This window comes from Monopterus albus, unplaced genomic scaffold (assembly GCF_001952655.1).
Source record: "Monopterus albus unplaced genomic scaffold, M_albus_1.0 scaffold103.1, whole genome shotgun sequence".
Lineage (NCBI taxonomy): Eukaryota > Metazoa > Chordata > Actinopteri > Synbranchiformes > Synbranchidae > Monopterus > Monopterus albus.
Window position 1 is genome coordinate 1,706,509 of NW_018127983.1, and position 18,792 is coordinate 1,725,300.

The 18,792-nt window shown below is 41.6% G+C and overlaps 2 protein-coding genes across 4 annotated transcripts in view; both read left to right on the forward strand.

Moving 5' to 3' along the window:
* The window catches only part of crocc2 (ciliary rootlet coiled-coil, rootletin family member 2), a 42,655-nt gene extending 37,622 nt beyond the window's left edge, over positions 1-5,033 (forward strand). Inside the window, exons 35-36 of one of the 2 annotated variants that reach the window (XM_020609900.1) lie at positions 2,854-3,033; positions 3,145-3,854. In XM_020609900.1, coding sequence (XP_020465556.1) covers positions 2,854-3,033; positions 3,145-3,228 — 264 coding nt within the window. In that variant the 3' untranslated portion in view covers positions 3,229-3,854. Of the gene's footprint in view, positions 1-2,853; positions 3,034-3,144; positions 3,855-4,963 lie in introns of those variants that run through there. The other variant, XM_020609901.1, reaches the window with a different exon arrangement.
* Positions 4,994-18,792, forward strand: part of sned1 (sushi, nidogen and EGF-like domains 1) — a 24,963-nt gene continuing 11,164 nt past the window's right edge. Inside the window, exons 1-9 of one of the 2 annotated variants that reach the window (XM_020609917.1) lie at positions 4,994-5,219; positions 12,526-12,813; positions 13,678-13,818; positions 13,936-14,098; positions 14,184-14,309; positions 14,578-14,691; positions 15,069-15,182; positions 17,478-17,525; positions 17,622-17,729. In XM_020609917.1, coding sequence (XP_020465573.1) covers positions 5,001-5,219; positions 12,526-12,813; positions 13,678-13,818; positions 13,936-14,098; positions 14,184-14,309; positions 14,578-14,691; positions 15,069-15,182; positions 17,478-17,525; positions 17,622-17,729 — 1,321 coding nt within the window. In that variant the 5' untranslated portion in view covers positions 4,994-5,000. Of the gene's footprint in view, positions 5,220-12,525; positions 12,814-13,677; positions 13,819-13,893; positions 14,099-14,183; positions 14,310-14,577; positions 14,692-15,068; positions 15,183-17,477; positions 17,526-17,621; positions 17,730-18,792 lie in introns of those variants that run through there. The other variant, XM_020609918.1, reaches the window with a different exon arrangement.

An 18,792-nucleotide genomic window follows, 5' to 3' on the forward strand; every position in this document is an offset into this window, starting at 1 on the left:
TGAATAATATATATATATAATATATGAATAATATATATAAACTGTTACTGTGATCATGGCTGAAAGTTCTCTGGTACTGTGTAGGCGTTGTGCACTAAAATGCCCCCCCTGCCACAGAGTGAAACTAAACCAAACACCTAAATATTCTAAAGTAACCAGCTTTGCACTAGACTACTCATTCTAGGCCCCATTTATACAGCACGGCTAACAAGCATGGCGCATGTCCAGCTATGATACTGTACGCCCCCGCCCCTCATCTAATGCTGGCTGGAAAATACAGCCACGCATCATGCACCCTGAGTTACGAGCATGTGTCCCTTATTTCTGCAGCTGAAATGATTACTCATACACTGTTTACATAGGTGCGTGTCTGCTAGTAAAACAGCCATGTAAAATCTTGTAAATACCCACAGTCCAGCAGCCTCTGGCAATTCTGTTTATTTCACTTATACTCTGTGTTGCTCACACATTACTTTGTACTAATTTTACTCTGTGCTTTTTATTCTGTGCTAATGTTGTTTATGTACATACATTATGACTCTCACTCATCATATTCATCAACCTTCACTGTGTATTTGACAATACTATTCGCAACATTCATCCTGTATATAGCTAGTGTGTGTTTATAGTTTGTGTTTTTGTTTTAAGCTTAAAGTCTTATATTCTCATTTATGATATTATACAGTTCTTTTATGACATCTACACCAAAACATGTACTTGGGGAATAAATTGATCTTGATTCTGATCTGAGCAAATACTTTCTAATTCTGTATAACTCTAGTTAGGAAAAAGTTAAAGGGATCAAGATTGCACCAGCTACTGATATTTGTCCTATATTTATGCTGCTGATGATTATCATTATTATTATTATTATTGGCTTTAAGCCCTGTGTAACTCTAATTATTTTTAAGAATATTCATATTTTTTATGAATATTGGACCCTCTCTAATGTCACTGTCAGCATCAGTGAGTTCCAGTGTTGTAGTACTCGAGTTCAGGACTTGGACTTGAGTCTGACTCCAGTCCAGATTTTTAGGGTTCGTGACTCGACTTGGACCGGACTGCTGATGACTCGGACATGGACTCAGACTTAAGCATTTCAGCACTGACTGCATTCGGACTCGGAAGATGGAGAGCAGGACTTCATTTAGTCTACTTTTATGTAATAAGATATAATAATTTGGCATAAGATATTGATATTAAAATCTGTTCATTCACACTGTGCTGTATCCATGTTATCCACTTACATCAAGCATGCACTCCACCTTTTTATAAATGTTTTTTATGTATCAAATTGCTAAGCAATATTGTGATGTAATACAAAAGAGGTTCTATTTTCCATAATTGGCGGAATTTTCTTTATTAATGATGAAAAAAAATCCATCATTTTGGCAAATTAGAACACTAACTTAAAGTTAGGCTATAGGATACTAAAAAGCCCAATTGGCTGCTATGGCACTGATAAACGAGGTGAAAAAGACAAACTGATGCTGTGGATGAAGGACAACTGAGGCCTACCTCGCTATCTGGGAGCTGACAGCCCATTGACGAGCCACAGACTGGAGGCAACAGAGCGGGTCTGTGACCACTATGGATCACAGAGGGGTACAGCTACTCCGCTGGTGCAAAAGGTGTGCATGCAGCAGATTCCTCCTGGTGAGGTGAGTGGATCAGGACTGGGAAATGTCACGTTCAGAGAAACCTCTAATCACTTCCAGAGAGAAATGTTTCCCAACATGGGTTCAGCTTTCAGATCAAAATTATAAGGGCCATGACAAACCTATTGACAATCACCTCTGAAGTAGGCCGGGCTACAGCAGGTCAGCTGGGTCCAATTCAGTTAGCCTCCCTTTTTGTAAGGTGTTGTTCATATTTTAATTGTAATTGTCTAATTCTGTTAAATTGCAATGTTCATATTTCCTTATTTACACACACTGGCCACAGTATTTTTAGTGGCCTTTGCTGTAACTGCCAAAAAATTAACTAAAAATAAAAAAAGTAATCTTCTTTATGTGGTCTTGATACGAAAAGTGGCTGCACATTATCTTGTTCCATATATTGATTATTTAAAAATGCATTGAAAATGAATGAAAAATGCTATTAAATGTCTAAGTATTAAAAAATGAAAATTAAATTGTGGGGTAATAATAAATTATGATGGAATTTTTATGACCCTGTCGGTCAAAATGACAGGCAGTGAGAAAGTCTAGCGTGACCTCTGCAATGTTAGAAAGTTTGGAATATAAAGTGGTGAGAGGTGTGTCAGTTGTGTTTAATGTAGACCTTGATGACTCTGACTCTGACTCGGGGCAATGGGGACTCAACACAGACTCAACTTGGATTATTCTTTGGTGACATGGGCTCAACTCAGACTCGAACACTGGGCACTCGAGACTCGACTCGGACTCGAACACTGGGGACTCGACTGGTGAGTGGAATACACAGTTGCACTTGTTTGCATTAGAAGCCAGACATCCCTACACTCTTTGAAAACACCTGCAAGTAGCATTTGATCAGTAATAGCATATTAGTCATAATTCTGAAAGGGGACCTGCTACTGTTACGCTGCATGTTACATTTAGATAACTTTTGTTTGAGTTTTACACCTATAAAAAAAAGACTGTCTTCTACCAACATATGTTTTTCTAGTTAGCCAGTTTGCTCAGGTCAGAACCTGTGAGCCCAGGGTCATGACCTCAGTAACCCGAGAGTCAGAGAACCTCTGTGCCCCCATCTCCTCAGTCACTGGTCATAGCAACCAACAGTGGCACTAAAGAAATCCTGACTTTCATCTGTCTCGTGCTCTATTTTCAATTCAGTTCAATATAATCTTCTGTGTCTAATTGCCTTGAGGCCCATGCCTCCCAGTTGGAGCATTCTCATGCACAGCACCTCCTGGAGGTGACAGCCCGTCATCACCAAGAATTGGATTTGGAGACAGATCGTCTGAGAGACATTCAGCTCCAGTCAGAGCAGGCCCTGGAGACCAGGGAGAGGGCCCATCGGCAGAGGGTCAAATGCCTGGAGGAACAAGTATTTTCTATCTCATTCTGGACAAGTTGTTGAGATGGTTGTTTTCTTCTTTATGTCTGGGGTTTTGTGTTACTCTACCTATCCTTTTTTATTTTTCTTTGTTGCCAATAGGTGCTGACTCTAAAAGAACAGCTAGATGAGGAGACAAGAAGACGGCACACGTATTTCACTCAGATGCTACAACCTGGTGTGTAGGCAGAGACTCTGCAGTGGAGTATGCAGCACCTCTGGCCTCCTCATTCACTGTTCCCGTGACAGCTGTCCAACAACATTATCTTACAAGCTACAGCCACACTTGGAAGCACATGCGCATGCAAACACACTCCCAAGGCTTTTGCTCCCACCCATGCACGTGGACACTGGATTACTTTAATCTGCAGGGAAAACTCAACAACAACAAACAAAGAGTGTTTTGTTTTTAAGTGCACTGGATGTGCCAAATTGTTTTAAGGATTTCCTCTGGCTCGCGTCAGTTGGTGTTTTTAAGTCTGTTTATGCTGTGTCATTTTTAGGAAACAGTGTGATGCAAGGTTTCCGTGCTTGGTGCATTATTCTTCTCTTATAATTGTTCATGTGCCAGTTTTGTATGTCATAATCATTGTTTGTATATCCTAATGGGAATATACAATAATTGTTTACATATTTCAATTGATTTTCCTCGTCCTGTGAGTTATTAGTGTTTCAAGCTGTCATAAAGATTCTATAGTGGAAATCATTTATTTTATTATGTCTTATGTTTGACCCCATCAATATTAGTGTGTGCAAACACTGTAGTTGTTTTTAATAAAACTGGGTGTACCCAAGCACGGTTCAAAAGTTGATGAGATGTGGTCATCAATGATGTTTATTCTGCTGGCCACACAGATTTGTTATGGAAAATGTTTTCTCTGTGAACTCTGTGAAGGACAGCACTGCCCTTTCACGGCATGTGAGCTGTAGCAATCGGTTCTCACCATTAAAAACCTTTTAGTGTTGTGAGTGAGAGACTGACCTTCGCTCTCTTTTGCCAGTGCTGTCTTCAGTGGTTTCTATCAAAGATGCAGACTCCAAGTCTGGGGAATCATCATTCCTTGAAAGTTTCACTGGCAATACCATCTGTAATCCTTCACAGCCCTAAAATCTTGAGCTAATATGTGGTTTTCCCTTCACTGATTAGAAACCACAAATATGTTGTGTTTTCCATGCTATGTGTTTTCATCCACATGTGCATCTGCTGTGTGTACATTAAAAGCTAGTAATTCTTTTTCTACCCCTTTAATTTCAGCTCTTAGCATACTGTCTGTACAGTGCTGCATGTTCTCCACAGTGGACAATGCAGGTCTTCTCACCGTGTAAGATGTACATAGTAGGAGTTTTGCTGAAAGAGGAAAATCTTGTCAGTTTCTTTAAAGAAGTTCTTTGATTATCATAGATCCGCCCAGTGGTTATCCAGTTACCGGCCTCTTTTCAGCTATTGGCTGGAAACTGCTAATTATGCAAGGTAGTGAATCCCTGTGGGGGAGGTGTGGCCACAACTGAAAGAACTCCTTTGGCAGGCAGAATAGAGCTTTTATTGAGGATATTTCTAAGCTGACCATCAGGGGACCAAATCGCTGGATTGTTTAAAAAAAAAAAAACTCATCTCAGCTGAATCACCCTGCTCCCCCTCTCTCATTCCTTCCCTCGTTTCATTTCAGTGAGACGGAGTATAGCTCATGCAGTGCCCAGCAGCAAGCAGAATGCAAGGAATCTACAGTATTCCCTTGTCTCACACTAGAAGTTCAGTTCACTAAAAGGGACAAGTGAGGAGAGAAAGAGGCAGAGCCAGAGAGCAGATAGGGGAGGATTCAGACTGCTGTGGTTGAGAGGAGGAACGTACGGTCTTGTCTTGTTCTGCTCTGCTCTTGTTGCCTCAGGTGTGTGTGTGTGCTCTCCTCCCTCCCCTCCGCAGTGCCTGCTGTCAGCTCCATCCCTGGGTGGCTGAGGCCATGGTGTTGGTGCTGCGAGCCCTGCTGCCCTGCCTCTGCACCCTGCTTTCCCTGGACCTGCTGCCTGGGGTGGTACCAGCTGTGCCCCTGAAGGACTTCTACCCTTTTGGCCAGGACAAGGGGGATTCCCAGACCATCACTCAGGACGACGGAGGATCTGGGCTTGTGGAGATCTCTGTTGCTTTCCCCTTCTTTGGAGACAGGCACACAGGACTCTATGTGAGTATAGAGCAGTGTGCTTTTATTGATGTGTGGTGTGTGTTTATCTTTATATGTCACTGTGTATGTGTGTGTGAATGCACTTAGCAGTTGGCAATTGAAACTGACATGGTGTGGATTGTATAAGAGCCTCAGGGAGATGAGATTTGGCATGCAGCCATATTCAACATTGCAGTGCCCTTTGAGAGTTTGTGTATGTTTTTGTGAGCTTGCAGGCTGTGGTGTGTAACCTCATTTGTAGAATATTGTAATTTCCCCCCGAGGATGGAATCATAATCCTCCATGACATTGTCTTCACTTTACATCTGCCCTCCTTGCTCTCTGAGGGCTCCCAAGTGCACCAACGCACAGTGAGAGAAAAACTATTACCAGAACAGTGGTAAGCCCTGTTCTAATAGGTCTACAAAGAGCTGTTAAAGGAAATGACAGTTTGTGTTCTTACTGCTGCCATGGAGCATCTGTGAGCAGTTTTTTTTTTTTTTTCAGAAGGGGGGGGGGTTGCACACCAGAGAGACAGAAAGACAGTGCTCATGGGAGGAAGCCGAATAGTCTGACAAGGATTTTCGCGCACCACAGTGAAACATACTTTGATCTGCCTTTGTCATGTATTGGATTCAGTTCCAGTGCATGGAAAGGCAGAACTCCCTTAAATCAACACCACCTGTTGTGGTTATGCATCCACATTTGCTCTCAGAATTGCCCCCACACCACCACCACCCACCCCCTTCTGAGCCCCGCCTGCCTCCTCCCTATTCAAACCATGGACAGGGGAGGCTGAGGAACCATGGCAACAATGGGCAAGGTCAAAGGTTGTCTTTCTAATCTAAGCAACAGTGCCAAAAAGGGTGAGCTCAGTCTCCCAGTGAAGACATTTTTATAGCGCATCAATGTGCGGTGCATCTTCAGTGACACAGTGATTACTCTGTAAGTGCAGTATTTGGATGTTGTGTTTTTATGAAGAGTTATAAACATTACAGCTGCAGGCACAGTGTGTTTGTTTCAAGTTTTGCAGTGAATTCTAGCGCATCTCTTCAGTCCAATTAAGCAGGATGAGACATGTTACTGGTTGCTTGGCTTGTTGATCGTAGATTGAATTATCATCTGGTAGAGATAAAAATCTGAGTGCTCTACATTCTGAAATGTGCTGCATTAGTTGTGATGTGATATCCTGTAGCTCACTCCATATCTAAATGAACTGTAATTCTGTAGCCACGCAAGGCATAACAGACTGTGGCGGGCACTTGATATTACAGTCAGGCTCTTTTTAAATGCCTCACCTGAATCCATTAAACATCTGCTGTAAAGCGCAGGCCCACATTGTGATCTCTGCCACCAGAGAGCTTCTTTGAACAGGTAATAATTCAGTGAGTACTAAGGGCTAAATTCATATGAATAGTTTTTCCCAGGAGTTTGTTCCAAGCCTCTGAGCTACTGCCACATGGAAGCTGTAGAACCAAACTGATTTTAGATGGTTTGTGCACGCTCACATGATTATCATAACTGATTCTGTTTTGCAGTACACATGCACTGAAAGCCCCCACAGCAGAGTCTGTTAAAGCCTTAAGTGTCTGTCTTTGTCCTTTACTAAAGCAAGACAGCGTATTTTTAGCACTTGTGATGAATAAATAAAGCAGTGGATTTAAGGACTGCCACAGCAATGTGACACTTGATTATGGTGATCTCTTTACAAACACGGGTCCCCCTGACTTGGTCTTAATCCAGTTCCACTTCTGCCTCCCGGTAACCAGGCTGTCCCTCTGTTTTGGGTTTGTATCTGGGAGTTCTCACATGTTGCTGGGATCTCTCCTCCTCCTCCCATTCTTCAGATAACATGGCAGGGGTCTTCCCCCTGGAACTGTCCAGCTGCTTTATCTGAGAAATGACCAATCACTTTAACAGAACACAGATGTATCTGCAAAGTATCTTAGGGGTTTCCAAACAATGCAGTTCACAGATTAACTACTCTTACGGATGGCTAGTGTAAAGAACATGAAGGAGGACATCCAAGGTCATAGAGAAAAGAACACAAGTTTAAAAGCAGATGTGAGAATAGATAGTTATGATCAAAGGCATTTCTTGTAGATGGATAAACTCTCACCGACAGGGGAATGATTCGAGCTTCTTTATGGCTTGTTGTATATGTTTACATGCTGACACACATGCTGTGATTTCTAGTATTAAAATGTACAAAATAATACGGCATTTGTCTGTAACTGGAGGTACTATATATAAACAAAATTCAAATACTTATTGAAAAGATTCTGCCAACAACGTGCCACAGTGTAACTACACTCTTAATGGATTGCACATCTGCTAGTGCTCATCTGCCCTTGTGAACAGCGTCAACATTTGGAGTTAGTGCACTTTCATTCACTCAGTTTCACTTGCCACTATGCAGGGCTCAAAGACATGGGCATCAGGTTTTAGTCTTTGTACTCTGCATGAGTGCTGACTGACTGATGTTAGAAACCGCTCATGGACGAGATATAGTGTATCTGCACTTTAAAGCCTCACTTTCCTGCAGAGAGTTACAACCCCAAATCAGAAAAAGTTGGGACGGTATGTAAAAGCAAAAATAAAACTGAAAATAGTGATGTGTAAATCATCTGTGTCCAGTATTACACTGAAAACAACACAGCAGCACATTATTTGATGTGATACCTCATCAACTTTATTCTTTATTCAAAATAAACACTTCAATCCTGATGCTGCAACACATTCCAAAAAAAATTGGGATGTTGGATTTCAGGGCCAGTGATGAGGTAAAACAATCAAATGATGATTCCTTGTGAAACAGGTGATGTCAACAGGTGACTGCATCATGATTTGATACAAATGTGGCATTGAAGAAAGGCTGAGCCCTTTAGGAGCAAAGATGGGCCGAGGACCACCAGTTTGACAACATATGTGTGAGGAAATTATTGAAATGTTTAAAAACAATGTCCCTCAATGAAAGATGGGAAGGGATTTGGATATGTCACCCTCTATGGTGCATAACATAATTAAAAGATCCAAGGGAACTGGAAGAATTTCAGTGCAGGTGACGGTGCTTTCTTAGCCCTCAGACATCACCGCATCAAGAATCGTCACTCTTCTATAATTGATATAACCACATGGGCTCAGGATGACTTTGGCACACCTGGGCCAGGCACTACAATATGTAGTTACATCCAAAAAGAAGCCCTATGTCAGCAATGTCCAGAAGCGCAGTCGACTGCTCTGGACTCAGAGGCATCTAGGATGGACCATCACACAGTGGAAACGTGCACTGCGGTCAGACGAATCAGTGTTTCAGGTCTTTTGAATGGATGCCGTGTGGTCTGGACCAAAGATGGAAAGGACCATCCAGACTGTTACCAATAACAAGTCCAAAAACCAGGGCCTGTCATGGTCTGGGGTTGTGTCAGTGCCCTTGGCAAAGGTCACTTACACTTCTGTGATGGCTCCATTAATGCTGAACAATACACAGAGATCTTACAGCAACATATGCTGCCTTCAAGACGACGTCTTCCAGGGACGTCCATGCACATTTGAAACAAGACAATGGAAAACTTCACACTGCCACATTACCAAGGCCTGGTTGTGGAGGAAAAAGGGTGTGAGTGCTGGACTGGCCTGCCTGCAGTCCTGACCCGTCCCCAATAGAGAATGTGTGGCGCATTTTGAAATGTAAATTGCATCAACAAAGAAAAGGAACAGGAACATCAAATCAGAATAAAGTGAATGTTTATTTTGAACAAAGAATAAAACTGATGGTGTCACAGGACACAGATAGTTTACAAATCACTATTATCAGTTTTAATTGAGATTTTACACACTGTCGCAACTTTTTCTGATTTAGGGTTGTACTCTGAGAAATTTGATACCACTGGCATGTGTGTCTATTAAATTTTAAGTCACAGCCAGGAGATGGTTAGCAGAGCTTGCATAATTATACAAACCTTCTTTTGTTTTTTTGGCAAGAAAACGAATGTGTAGTTCCCAAAATGTTCAACTATTGATAAAAATATTTAAAGCCTTTAGCTGTATGTAAATACAGTCATTAGAAGTTCTGTCTTTGTTTCCTATGTACAAATATGCTTCCTTGTGAACCAACAGTTTAGCTTGTTATTTTCACTTCATGCCCAGGTTTATGTTATTTTTTTAGCCTCAGGCTTTTTATCAGTATCAGTAAACAAAATGTAAATTCTGTAGTGATTTGACTTTCACAGATTTAAATAATGTAATGGTTTTTAAAACTCTTCTGTAAATTCTGTGATTTTTAAATGGACTGTATTTTATATAGCGCTTTCTCACAGTGTGTTGCACCGGCCGAAGCGCTTTACAGGAGATCATACACCATTCACCCACAACATTCACACACCGATGACGACAGGCTGCCACGCACCGGCGCTAGTCAAGCCACCAGGAGCAATTCGGGGTTCAGTGTCTTGCTCAGGGACACTTAGGCATGCGGGGAGACCGGGAGTCGAACCACCAACTTGCTGGGTCAGGAGATGACTTGCCCTACCTCATGAGCCACAGCCACCCCAAATCAAGATTTTAGTTGATTAATTATTCCTAGTTTGTAACTGTGAAACCTCAATTTTTGACAGGGAAAACGAATGTTTTCCTGAGTTGATCCATGGGCACCTTTTTCATTTAGGCGTTTCTTTTGGCTTGACCCAAGCCAGAAAAAAGTTTATTTTACTCCATAAATTGCTTGGCTCCAGAGAAAACCACCCAAGCAAAATCCTGGACATATCCAACAAAGAATTCCCCAAAAAAATAACAAGGGAGTTGTGGAATGAAGTGGCACCACTGAGAGTGAGAGAAAGAAATATGGAGCGAGAGTGATGCTTCTTACAAGGTTGAGTGATCACACCGCTTTCCCTTGTGATTCTGACCTTGGTCATGTTACAGCATAACACAAAGCAGATCTGATCCATTCATTATCTCACAGAAGTGTGATGCAGACCCCCCCCCCCCCCCCAACCCCCACCCCCAACCCAGACGCTATAGTAGTTGTACAGTATACTGCTTGAAATTCATCAGAAGAAGAAAATAATATGAAGCAAAGAACAAAGCCCCAGGTTCACTTTAAATTCCTCAAAGGTCATTTCTGTGTCATAGCAGTCCCCTGTAAAATCTCAACAAGGAAGAAATTCACTTGTTTAAACAGTTCCAGATGCTACAAGTGATTGGATTAGGAGATTAAATTTATTCTAATATTGGAATATAAACTTAGTGTTCAGCATGATTTCAAAAGCTAATTTTACTGTGAGATGGGTGACTTCCAGACCACTGCCACCACAGGTCTCTCATTAGTGGGTATGTGGGTGTGGGAGGTTTGTAGTTCATGTACATCCCTCCACATCCCTCCATTCATCCAGCCCTGTGCCCTCTCTCTTGGTTTTCCTCCCAGTGTCAGATGGTGCTCTGGCTGACCCCTGAGCCCTGCCCCAGCACTTGGTCCTCCTTTTCCCCATGCTGGCCACATTCTCACCACATCACGCTAATGCAGAGGGGAAAGCTGTGGTCGGGCAATTAAACTGAGCCCCCGTGCTGTGCCAAACAAAACTTCCTCTGCTTTTTTTACAGCAAAGTTCTTCAAATGATGGTTTTTATACACACAGGGAGCAAGGCCAAGCCATCTGATGTTACTTTGTCACTGTCACATGCCACTCGGCCTGAATGCAGAGGCAAAGTTCTCGTCAGCATTTAGAAGGAACAGAATAGGTACCATGGTGGATAGAGTCCCCCTGTGCTGCAAATATTCAGTAATGTTGTATGAATGAAGACCTTTCAGGCCTTCAGCCTGGAGAGACTTCCTCATTCAGGTTTATAGCAGGTTATTTTGTAGGATGCAATTGCATTGGCTGGTCTGACCTCAACATATGTGATATAAAGCCTCTCTGCATGTAGTCATACTGCTAAACCTGCATGGATCACTGATCATTTGCCAGATTGTAAAATGATAAAACTGCCTCAAAGGCTTTTATATTCTGTTCAGCACCCACTGTCCTTAAGTCATTGAATAGGATAAGGAAACACATCCATCAAAAATTCTTTGAATCCTTTGATATGAAACAAACGAAATAAACCTCAGGAAGAACGACAGATTTGCAATAGCTGTTTGTACACAATAGGTCAACATAATAGATTTATAGTACAAAAAAATCAGAATGACAAAAAATTGTATGTTGTAAACACAAAGAACATGACCAAGGAGAACAGGTGTCCCCAACAGAGCCAAGCCACTCTACCTCCCCTCCAGACAAAGACCTGGTAGAAGGACAGACTATACAAGAGTAAACTACACAAGAGGCAAAACCCAAACACATCATTCACATGTGGTATAGGAGGAGGAAACAAACACATTAGAGCCAAGACAAAGGGAAATGAACAAATGAACAGGAAATATTGCAAAATGGTATTTCAGGTCTCATCACTGACCACTCACAGCTGTTGTGCAAAGCCACTCATTGTCTTCAACTCTTCATTATGCTTCTCTTCTAGAAGCTTTTTACTCCTTTTTTCTGTGCTACTTTCTCTTTCTCTGAGTTCAGCCTTGTTTTTAGGAAAAAAATAGTTAATAGCTTATGTTGCTCTGAGCTCTTTGTTTGCTAACATGTCAGCCACATTGCCCCCAAATGTCCAAAAAATAAATTAATGGAGCTGTTAAAAAACAAGCAAACAAGGAGAGAAAACCAGCTAACCTTAAATTTTGAGAGTGAAAGTTGGTTTATTGTCTGTCAATTAACTCAGTTAACTTAGTTGGCTAACTGGTTCAGCAATACACCTTTGTCTGTCAATTAACTCAGTTGGCTAACTGGTTCAGCAATACACCACTCACTGACTTTTTGAAGTCGATCTTTTAGCAAGCTGGGCTGCAGTATATATAGCTTCAGTGCTGCCAGTGCATTTTCAGAGAGGAGACATGTAGAAAAGAGGGGAAAGGTTAATGTATTTGGTTACTTTGCTCTTGGCAGACACCATGAAAGCACTTCCTGATGTGAGGACTTTGCAGGTGCATGAGCAGCAGAAAACAGGATTTCTCAGCTGTCATCATTTTGTAGGATAAAGGTAGCCCTTCTTTGCTGCATGGAAAGTGCAAGCATCTGTTATGGGAGTGTCCACTGCCCCACGCTGCTGTTTACCCTGTGAGGTCAAAAGACCTCTGTTTGTCCACCTTTTCCTCTCCTCCTCAGCACTTCCACTCTAATCCTACAAAGCAGTCACAGTAGTTGAATCTGACATGTTGAGCAAAATATATTATGATTAGCTTTATTCAAATATGCTAACTCATACTGAATCTATTTCTCAGGTCAACAACAATGGCCTTGTATCTTTCCTGAGGGAGGTGTCTCAGTTCACACCTGTAGCCTTTCCGATTGCTGGGGATAGGAGAGTGGTGGCACCATTCTGGGCTGATGTGGACAACCGCCGGGCAGGTAGAGTCTTCTACAGGGAGAGCCAGGAGCCTTCCATCCTGAGCAGGGCTTCGAGTGATGTCAGGACATACTTTTCAGAGTTTCCCAACTTCAACGCGACATGGGTCCTCATCTCAACATGGCACCAAGTTACGTTCTTTGGAGGCAACTCCCTCACACCGGTATGAACTCATACTTGACTTAACAGATCTTCTACCATGTAGTTACTGTGGCTTTAAATGTCTTTAAGGTGAAGGTCAGGGATTCCAAACCAGGGGTCACTTCTGCAGTTGCAAGGGGCTTGAGGGAAAGACTGTCAATTTACTTAGTTTGGAAAGTTATAAATTCTGATTTGATTACAAATACATGTCCACATATTTAGTATTTAGGAGGAAAATAACCAGCCAAATAGGTGTAATGCTGATCTTTAGTACATTTATTAACACAATAACCGGTAAACTACCAGCTACAAAAAGGCTGGCTATACACACCAACCTGGGTCACCTTAACCTCACATGCTACTAGTGGGAGTGCGTGAATACTAGTTAGTGCTAGCAGAGAAGTCGGAATAGTTAAAAGCAAGAGATAAGTGGTTTATTTAAATAGTTTGGTAAGGGAGAATAACTACTTGAAATAACTAGCCACAAGTGATGAATAAACAGTTGAAATAATAAAATAACTTGTAACTGTTAGTTAAAAGCAGTGGCTAAATGGTTGAAATAATCAGCTGAAATGAATGTCTAATCAGATGAAATAGTTAGCCAAAACAGTAATAATAATAATACTAACAGTACATTGACAGAGAATAGCCTTGTTGTAAACTGTTAAAATTGCTGTTAGAAAGCACAGTTATTTTCATTCTAATGGTATCTGTGGTTGTCTCAACAGCACCAGGCCCAGAGAAGCCTATTATGTCCCTACACTGACTGAGATTTAGGAGTGCATATCATTAATGTGACGAGACAAGACTGTTCGAAACATATATTATTGCTGAAATTCCTAGAAATCAGGAAATGGTGTAACGGAACATGTTCCTCTCTGTGCAGGTAAATACTTTCCAAGTGGTGCTCATTACAGATGGAGAGCTTTCCTTCACTATATTCCAGTACAATAACATCACCTGGACCACAGGCATGCATGCCAGCAGTGGAGGAAACCTGGCTGGGCTGGAAGGGATTGCAGCACAGGTAAGATCAGATGCTTATTTGCTTATGATGATGGTCAGATGTGGAACTGCTCCGTATGTCTAAACCATAATTCAGTGATCTTTTTTTATGTCTACCTCTTTGGTGCACTCTTCCCAGGCAGGTTTTAATGCTGGAGATGGCACGCGCTATTTCAACATCCCCAGCTCTCGCACAGCTGACGTGGTGAACGTAGAGGGAACCACCAACGTGGGTTACCCAGGCAGATGGGTCTTCCGCATAGATGATGCAAATGTAGAAGTGGGTGGTTGCAATAACTCCGGTGAGACCTGAGATTATTTCTTCTACTCCTCACTGTCTTAATACATCTGCTTCCAGGATTCCTGTTACCTTGACCTCTCTTACAGCATCAGTGTGCCCACACCTGCGACCATGCCTGAATGGAGGCCAGTGCATTGATGACTGTATCACAGGCAACCCCTCCTTCACTTGCTCCTGCTTGGCTGGCTTCACTGGTCGACAATGTCAAATTGGTGAGTTATGGTTGACACTGCTTCCCCTGCTTGAATGAATACCTATCTATGTGAGATCAGCCAGGAAAAATAATGTCAGCTGCTTATAAAGGAAAAAAAAACAATAAGTAGAATTCTAGGATGCCAAAAGGACCCCTGGATATTTCCTTAATACTTGTATCAATTTCATGTCCCATTCTTACCTAGTCAACCTTTTACCTTGGCCAGATGTTTTCTTCTAATTAAAAAAGTCATAATACCTAATTTGTATTTCTCCCTGTCTTTGTAGATGTCGATGAGTGTGCCTCATATCCTTGCCAGAATGGAGGGACTTGTAAAGACCTGATTAATAGTTTCGTCTGTCACTGTCCTCCTGGATACTCTGGGATTCTGTGTGAAACAGGTATCCAAGCTGATATCTGCTCCAGTTACTGTTGCATTTAGATAAATAAATCATCTCTAGAATGATGTGGAAATGCAGAAGTATGTATTATTTGGTAAAAGTGTTTTGTTTCTCATTAAGCAGTTTCCACACACACACACACACACAAAGGGTATTTTAGAATCTCTTGGTCCAGGCACTCTGGGCTGCTGTGCCTATCCCCACAGCCCAACCCGTGGAGATGTAGCAAATCTTGTCTAATACCTTTCACAGCCAGCAGCACATACTTGCAGAGTGAGTGGAGCAGTGTGGCGGATATATTAATCAGCTGAGTAAATATTCCATGAGCATGTCTGTGTGTGTGTGTGTGTGTGTGTGTGTGTGTGTGTGTGTTACAGACATTGATGAGTGCAAAGACAGACCATGCCTCAACAACGCGTTGTGTATGGAAGGCGCTGGCAGTTTCACCTGTGTGTGTGAACCAGGTTACACTGGTGTCCTGTGTGAGACAGGTGAGTGAGGTTTTTCACAGTCCTGGGAAAAAGTGGGCATCTCCCTTCAGAGGAAATACTTTCTGCTGCTTTCTACATCAAACGCAGTGAATCGGCAGATGTTTTTGTCCAAAGAGTTTCCCAGTCTGCCTAGACAGATGGGTCTAAGTTGAGGTTATGGTTGACCTGATTTGCAAACAACTGTGTTTTTTCCCTTTGGGTTGGACACTCTAGCAGTGAGCCACAGTTCACTGAAGTCAGGTTAGTTTCCATAAACACCTATGCTAATCTCGCTCTCTCATGATTGACTGTTGTTGGAACTTGAAGCCAGTGGGGAATTAAATTATCAGGCCTTGCACAGTTCATGGATCCTTGTTCCTACATGAAACTGGATTAATCTTAATACCAGACACCTGGCCAATGAAACTCTATGCTTTTAGAAGGGAAGTTCAGTCCTCTTATCCCAGCTGAGTGTCTTAAACAACAAAATCTCACATTTCCATGTGAAGGTTGAAGACTCATAATGGGAAACTGAATCAGCAAGTAAATATCTTTCCTCTGGTTAGCTGACTCTTGTGCATCCTCCAGACATAAACAAATGTGAGTCGCAGCCCTGTCTGAATGGAGGAGAGTGCATTGATCAGGTGGCCAGCTTCACCTGTATCTGTCCCTTTGCCTTCACTGGAACACTCTGTGAGATAGGTGATTGAATCCAACTTGAATTCTGACAGAGGAGCATGTTTGAGAAAATGGTTCTTGATAGAAGGTGTTCACATAGTCAGCTTTCTCCTTTCAGTTTGGCTAACTGTAAAGTAGGACAGACAAAGGGCATCCTATCATACCTCCATCACATAGTTACACCAAATTCTATGAACCAGCTAGGAACTTTAACTATACTGCCACTGTAAAGGTTTCCATCACAAATTGTACCTTTACAGTCTGTACAAATAATTAGATGTTTAGTTGTGATAGCAGAAAGTGCTTATGTGTAGAGCCACCTCAGCTCCTCACTTGTCATTATGTAGTTGACTCTTTGGTCTTTGTTACTCTAGTTATAACACTCTGTAGCATCCTAAATCTGACTGGTCACAGATTCAGTACCTCAAAATCATAATTAGTGACTTCACCAACAGTAAATGTTATGGAGGCACCATATTTGGTAAAGGCTATGAAAAGAAAGTGTACGTTTTAAATTATGATATAAAACATGATGGCACATGTTACTATAGCTAAAATTCCTAATCAGGTCACAGTGTCTGGTGGGCACAGTTTGCCAGTGTCTTATAGGGCTAGTTTTTCTGTGATCATTAACTGTGGCATACACAAATGTCTTCTGTCTGTTTGTCCATCTTGGAGCTACATTTCAGTCTAATAATCTATATAGTATGTGTCTAATTTACTTGATTACTACTACTAGTGTTTGTTGTGGCGATTCACCCAAATTACAGAATAAATGTGGCAATGATAGATTGGCCAATATTCAGACTGTATTCATACATTAACGCTACAGTATATACATAAGTTAAGGTAGCATGAAACCCCTGGGACACAGGAGGCTTCGACAGCACTTCACCACATTTTGGAGCATAGTTCTACGACAAAAATATTTGAAAAAGTTACATACTGTAGCTTTAATATAAATTTGTGACAAACATTTTTGATAATAATTTCTTACACTTAGCTATGAAAGGATTGCTTAAAAATAACCCTGTCAGTTCTTTTTGGTAGACAAACTACATAATGGTGACAGTGTGTTTTTAATTACAGCAGTCATATGTTTGGCGCTTCTGTACTACAATTACTGTTTACCTAGTGACCAACATATGGGCCAATACCGATGCATTATTGGTATGACAATCTAATGTTGATGAATAAAAATCAGCCAGGCTGACAGCATCACACATTTCTCATATTGTTTTCATGTAGTGTCATGACATCTTTCTCACTTCCCTCCAGTTGATGGCAGGTATCTAGCCATGCAGATAGTTTTTTGTTTATCCAGGGTTTGAGATATCTGGGTCAGAGGTTTCAGTAGAGATGAATGGAATCTGGACTCACCAGAGCAATGGGACTTGATGTCTTGTTTTTAATTGTTTTAAATGTACAGTAAATTTTCCATGCTGGGACTAAATTCTGTTTGCTTCCATTGTGCTGGAGTAGCAGCATATATCTCAGAGAAAGGTATCTCCACACCTCAAGATTTAAATCCAAAACTATCTGCATGGCAAGATAACACCAGAGGTAAGTGAGGAAATATGTTTTACTGGTATTTGGATGAACCAGCTCTTTAAGCTCTTGTTTACCTTCCTCTCTCAGAGTTGGTGGTGCTTCGGTTCAATTCATCTGAGACAGAAAACCAAACAGGTAACAGCATGTACAGCTACAGCTAAAGCTTTGCCAAAGGTTTCCACATACATTTCGATTCTTAGACCACAGCCTGCTGTGCTTTTCCATCTGCAGCCTTGTGTGAAGAGGAAGATTGCAAGAAGCATCAGATTTGTGACTACACCAGCCTGGGAGTCTACACCTGTACATGTGCTCCAGGCTTCTATGGTGACAAGTGTGAAGGTATTGTACGATTGGCAGGTAGAGAGGAGACTCTGGTATTTGAAGAGAAGCTATGATGTTCCGCAGGAATTTGGAGTTCTGCCCAGGAAGAGGTTGCTGTGATGATGGATTATTGTAATTATCAAAACTGACACAGCCATGCCCGGTTTACTACGGGAACTGGTCGCTTGATGTTGTGAATAAGTTTTATAGCACATTTTATGAGTTTACCAACAAGAGGAAGTGCTTTGTCTAGACTTAAAAAGACCTCTTTTCGAGTCAAAGCTGGTTTTTGGTATGCATTTAATTGCTTCAGACAGGGGTGTTGAAGTACAGTATGCATGCTTTCACAACTTGGTCCTCTGGAAGTTGGCCACTGCACCACATTATAGGTGCAAGCACAGCTGCTGCTTGCATAACTGTAGGGTAAACTGAATGCAAAATATGTAAAATACTATCATCCCAACCTCATACTTTATATCATCTGGTCAGAATTATATTATGACATTATGTATTATGTTTAATGTCTGTATCATACTATATTTGTTTTAGGCAGGGTTACTGTCACTCTCTGAATTACAATTGCTGCATGTTTTTTTTCCCACCAAAAGATCTTTAATAGTATTTGAGCTATTGCAACTGCATGCTACTTCTCACCCTTGAGCTGAAATAACTATCAGTGCTTGTATGGGCTCTCTTAAATTTCCCGAATACTTTCCTGCCTGGCTCACTTGGAAGGTACAGTGGAAATAGGAGCATGATCCTTCAAAGAAGAGAAAGTAGTGGGACTAAAAAGTGCCTAATCAGGCTCACAAATCAAAGAGCCCAGGCCACATAGGTGGCCGTTCATTAATCCATTAATTGCCCTCAGGGCCAGACATTTTGGTCACAAAATATGTTCCATATCATCAGAAAAATTATACCCTCCACTGAGCTCCCGGGACTTCAGAGGGGAGCCATTTAGCTGTGATATGGCCATTTCCTTTGATCCACTGCTGCAATTAGGAAGGAGAGGAAAATAAAAACATTCTTATAATTTGTATGGAGCCGGATGTGCAGCATGCTGACTGGTAATCTTCTGGTC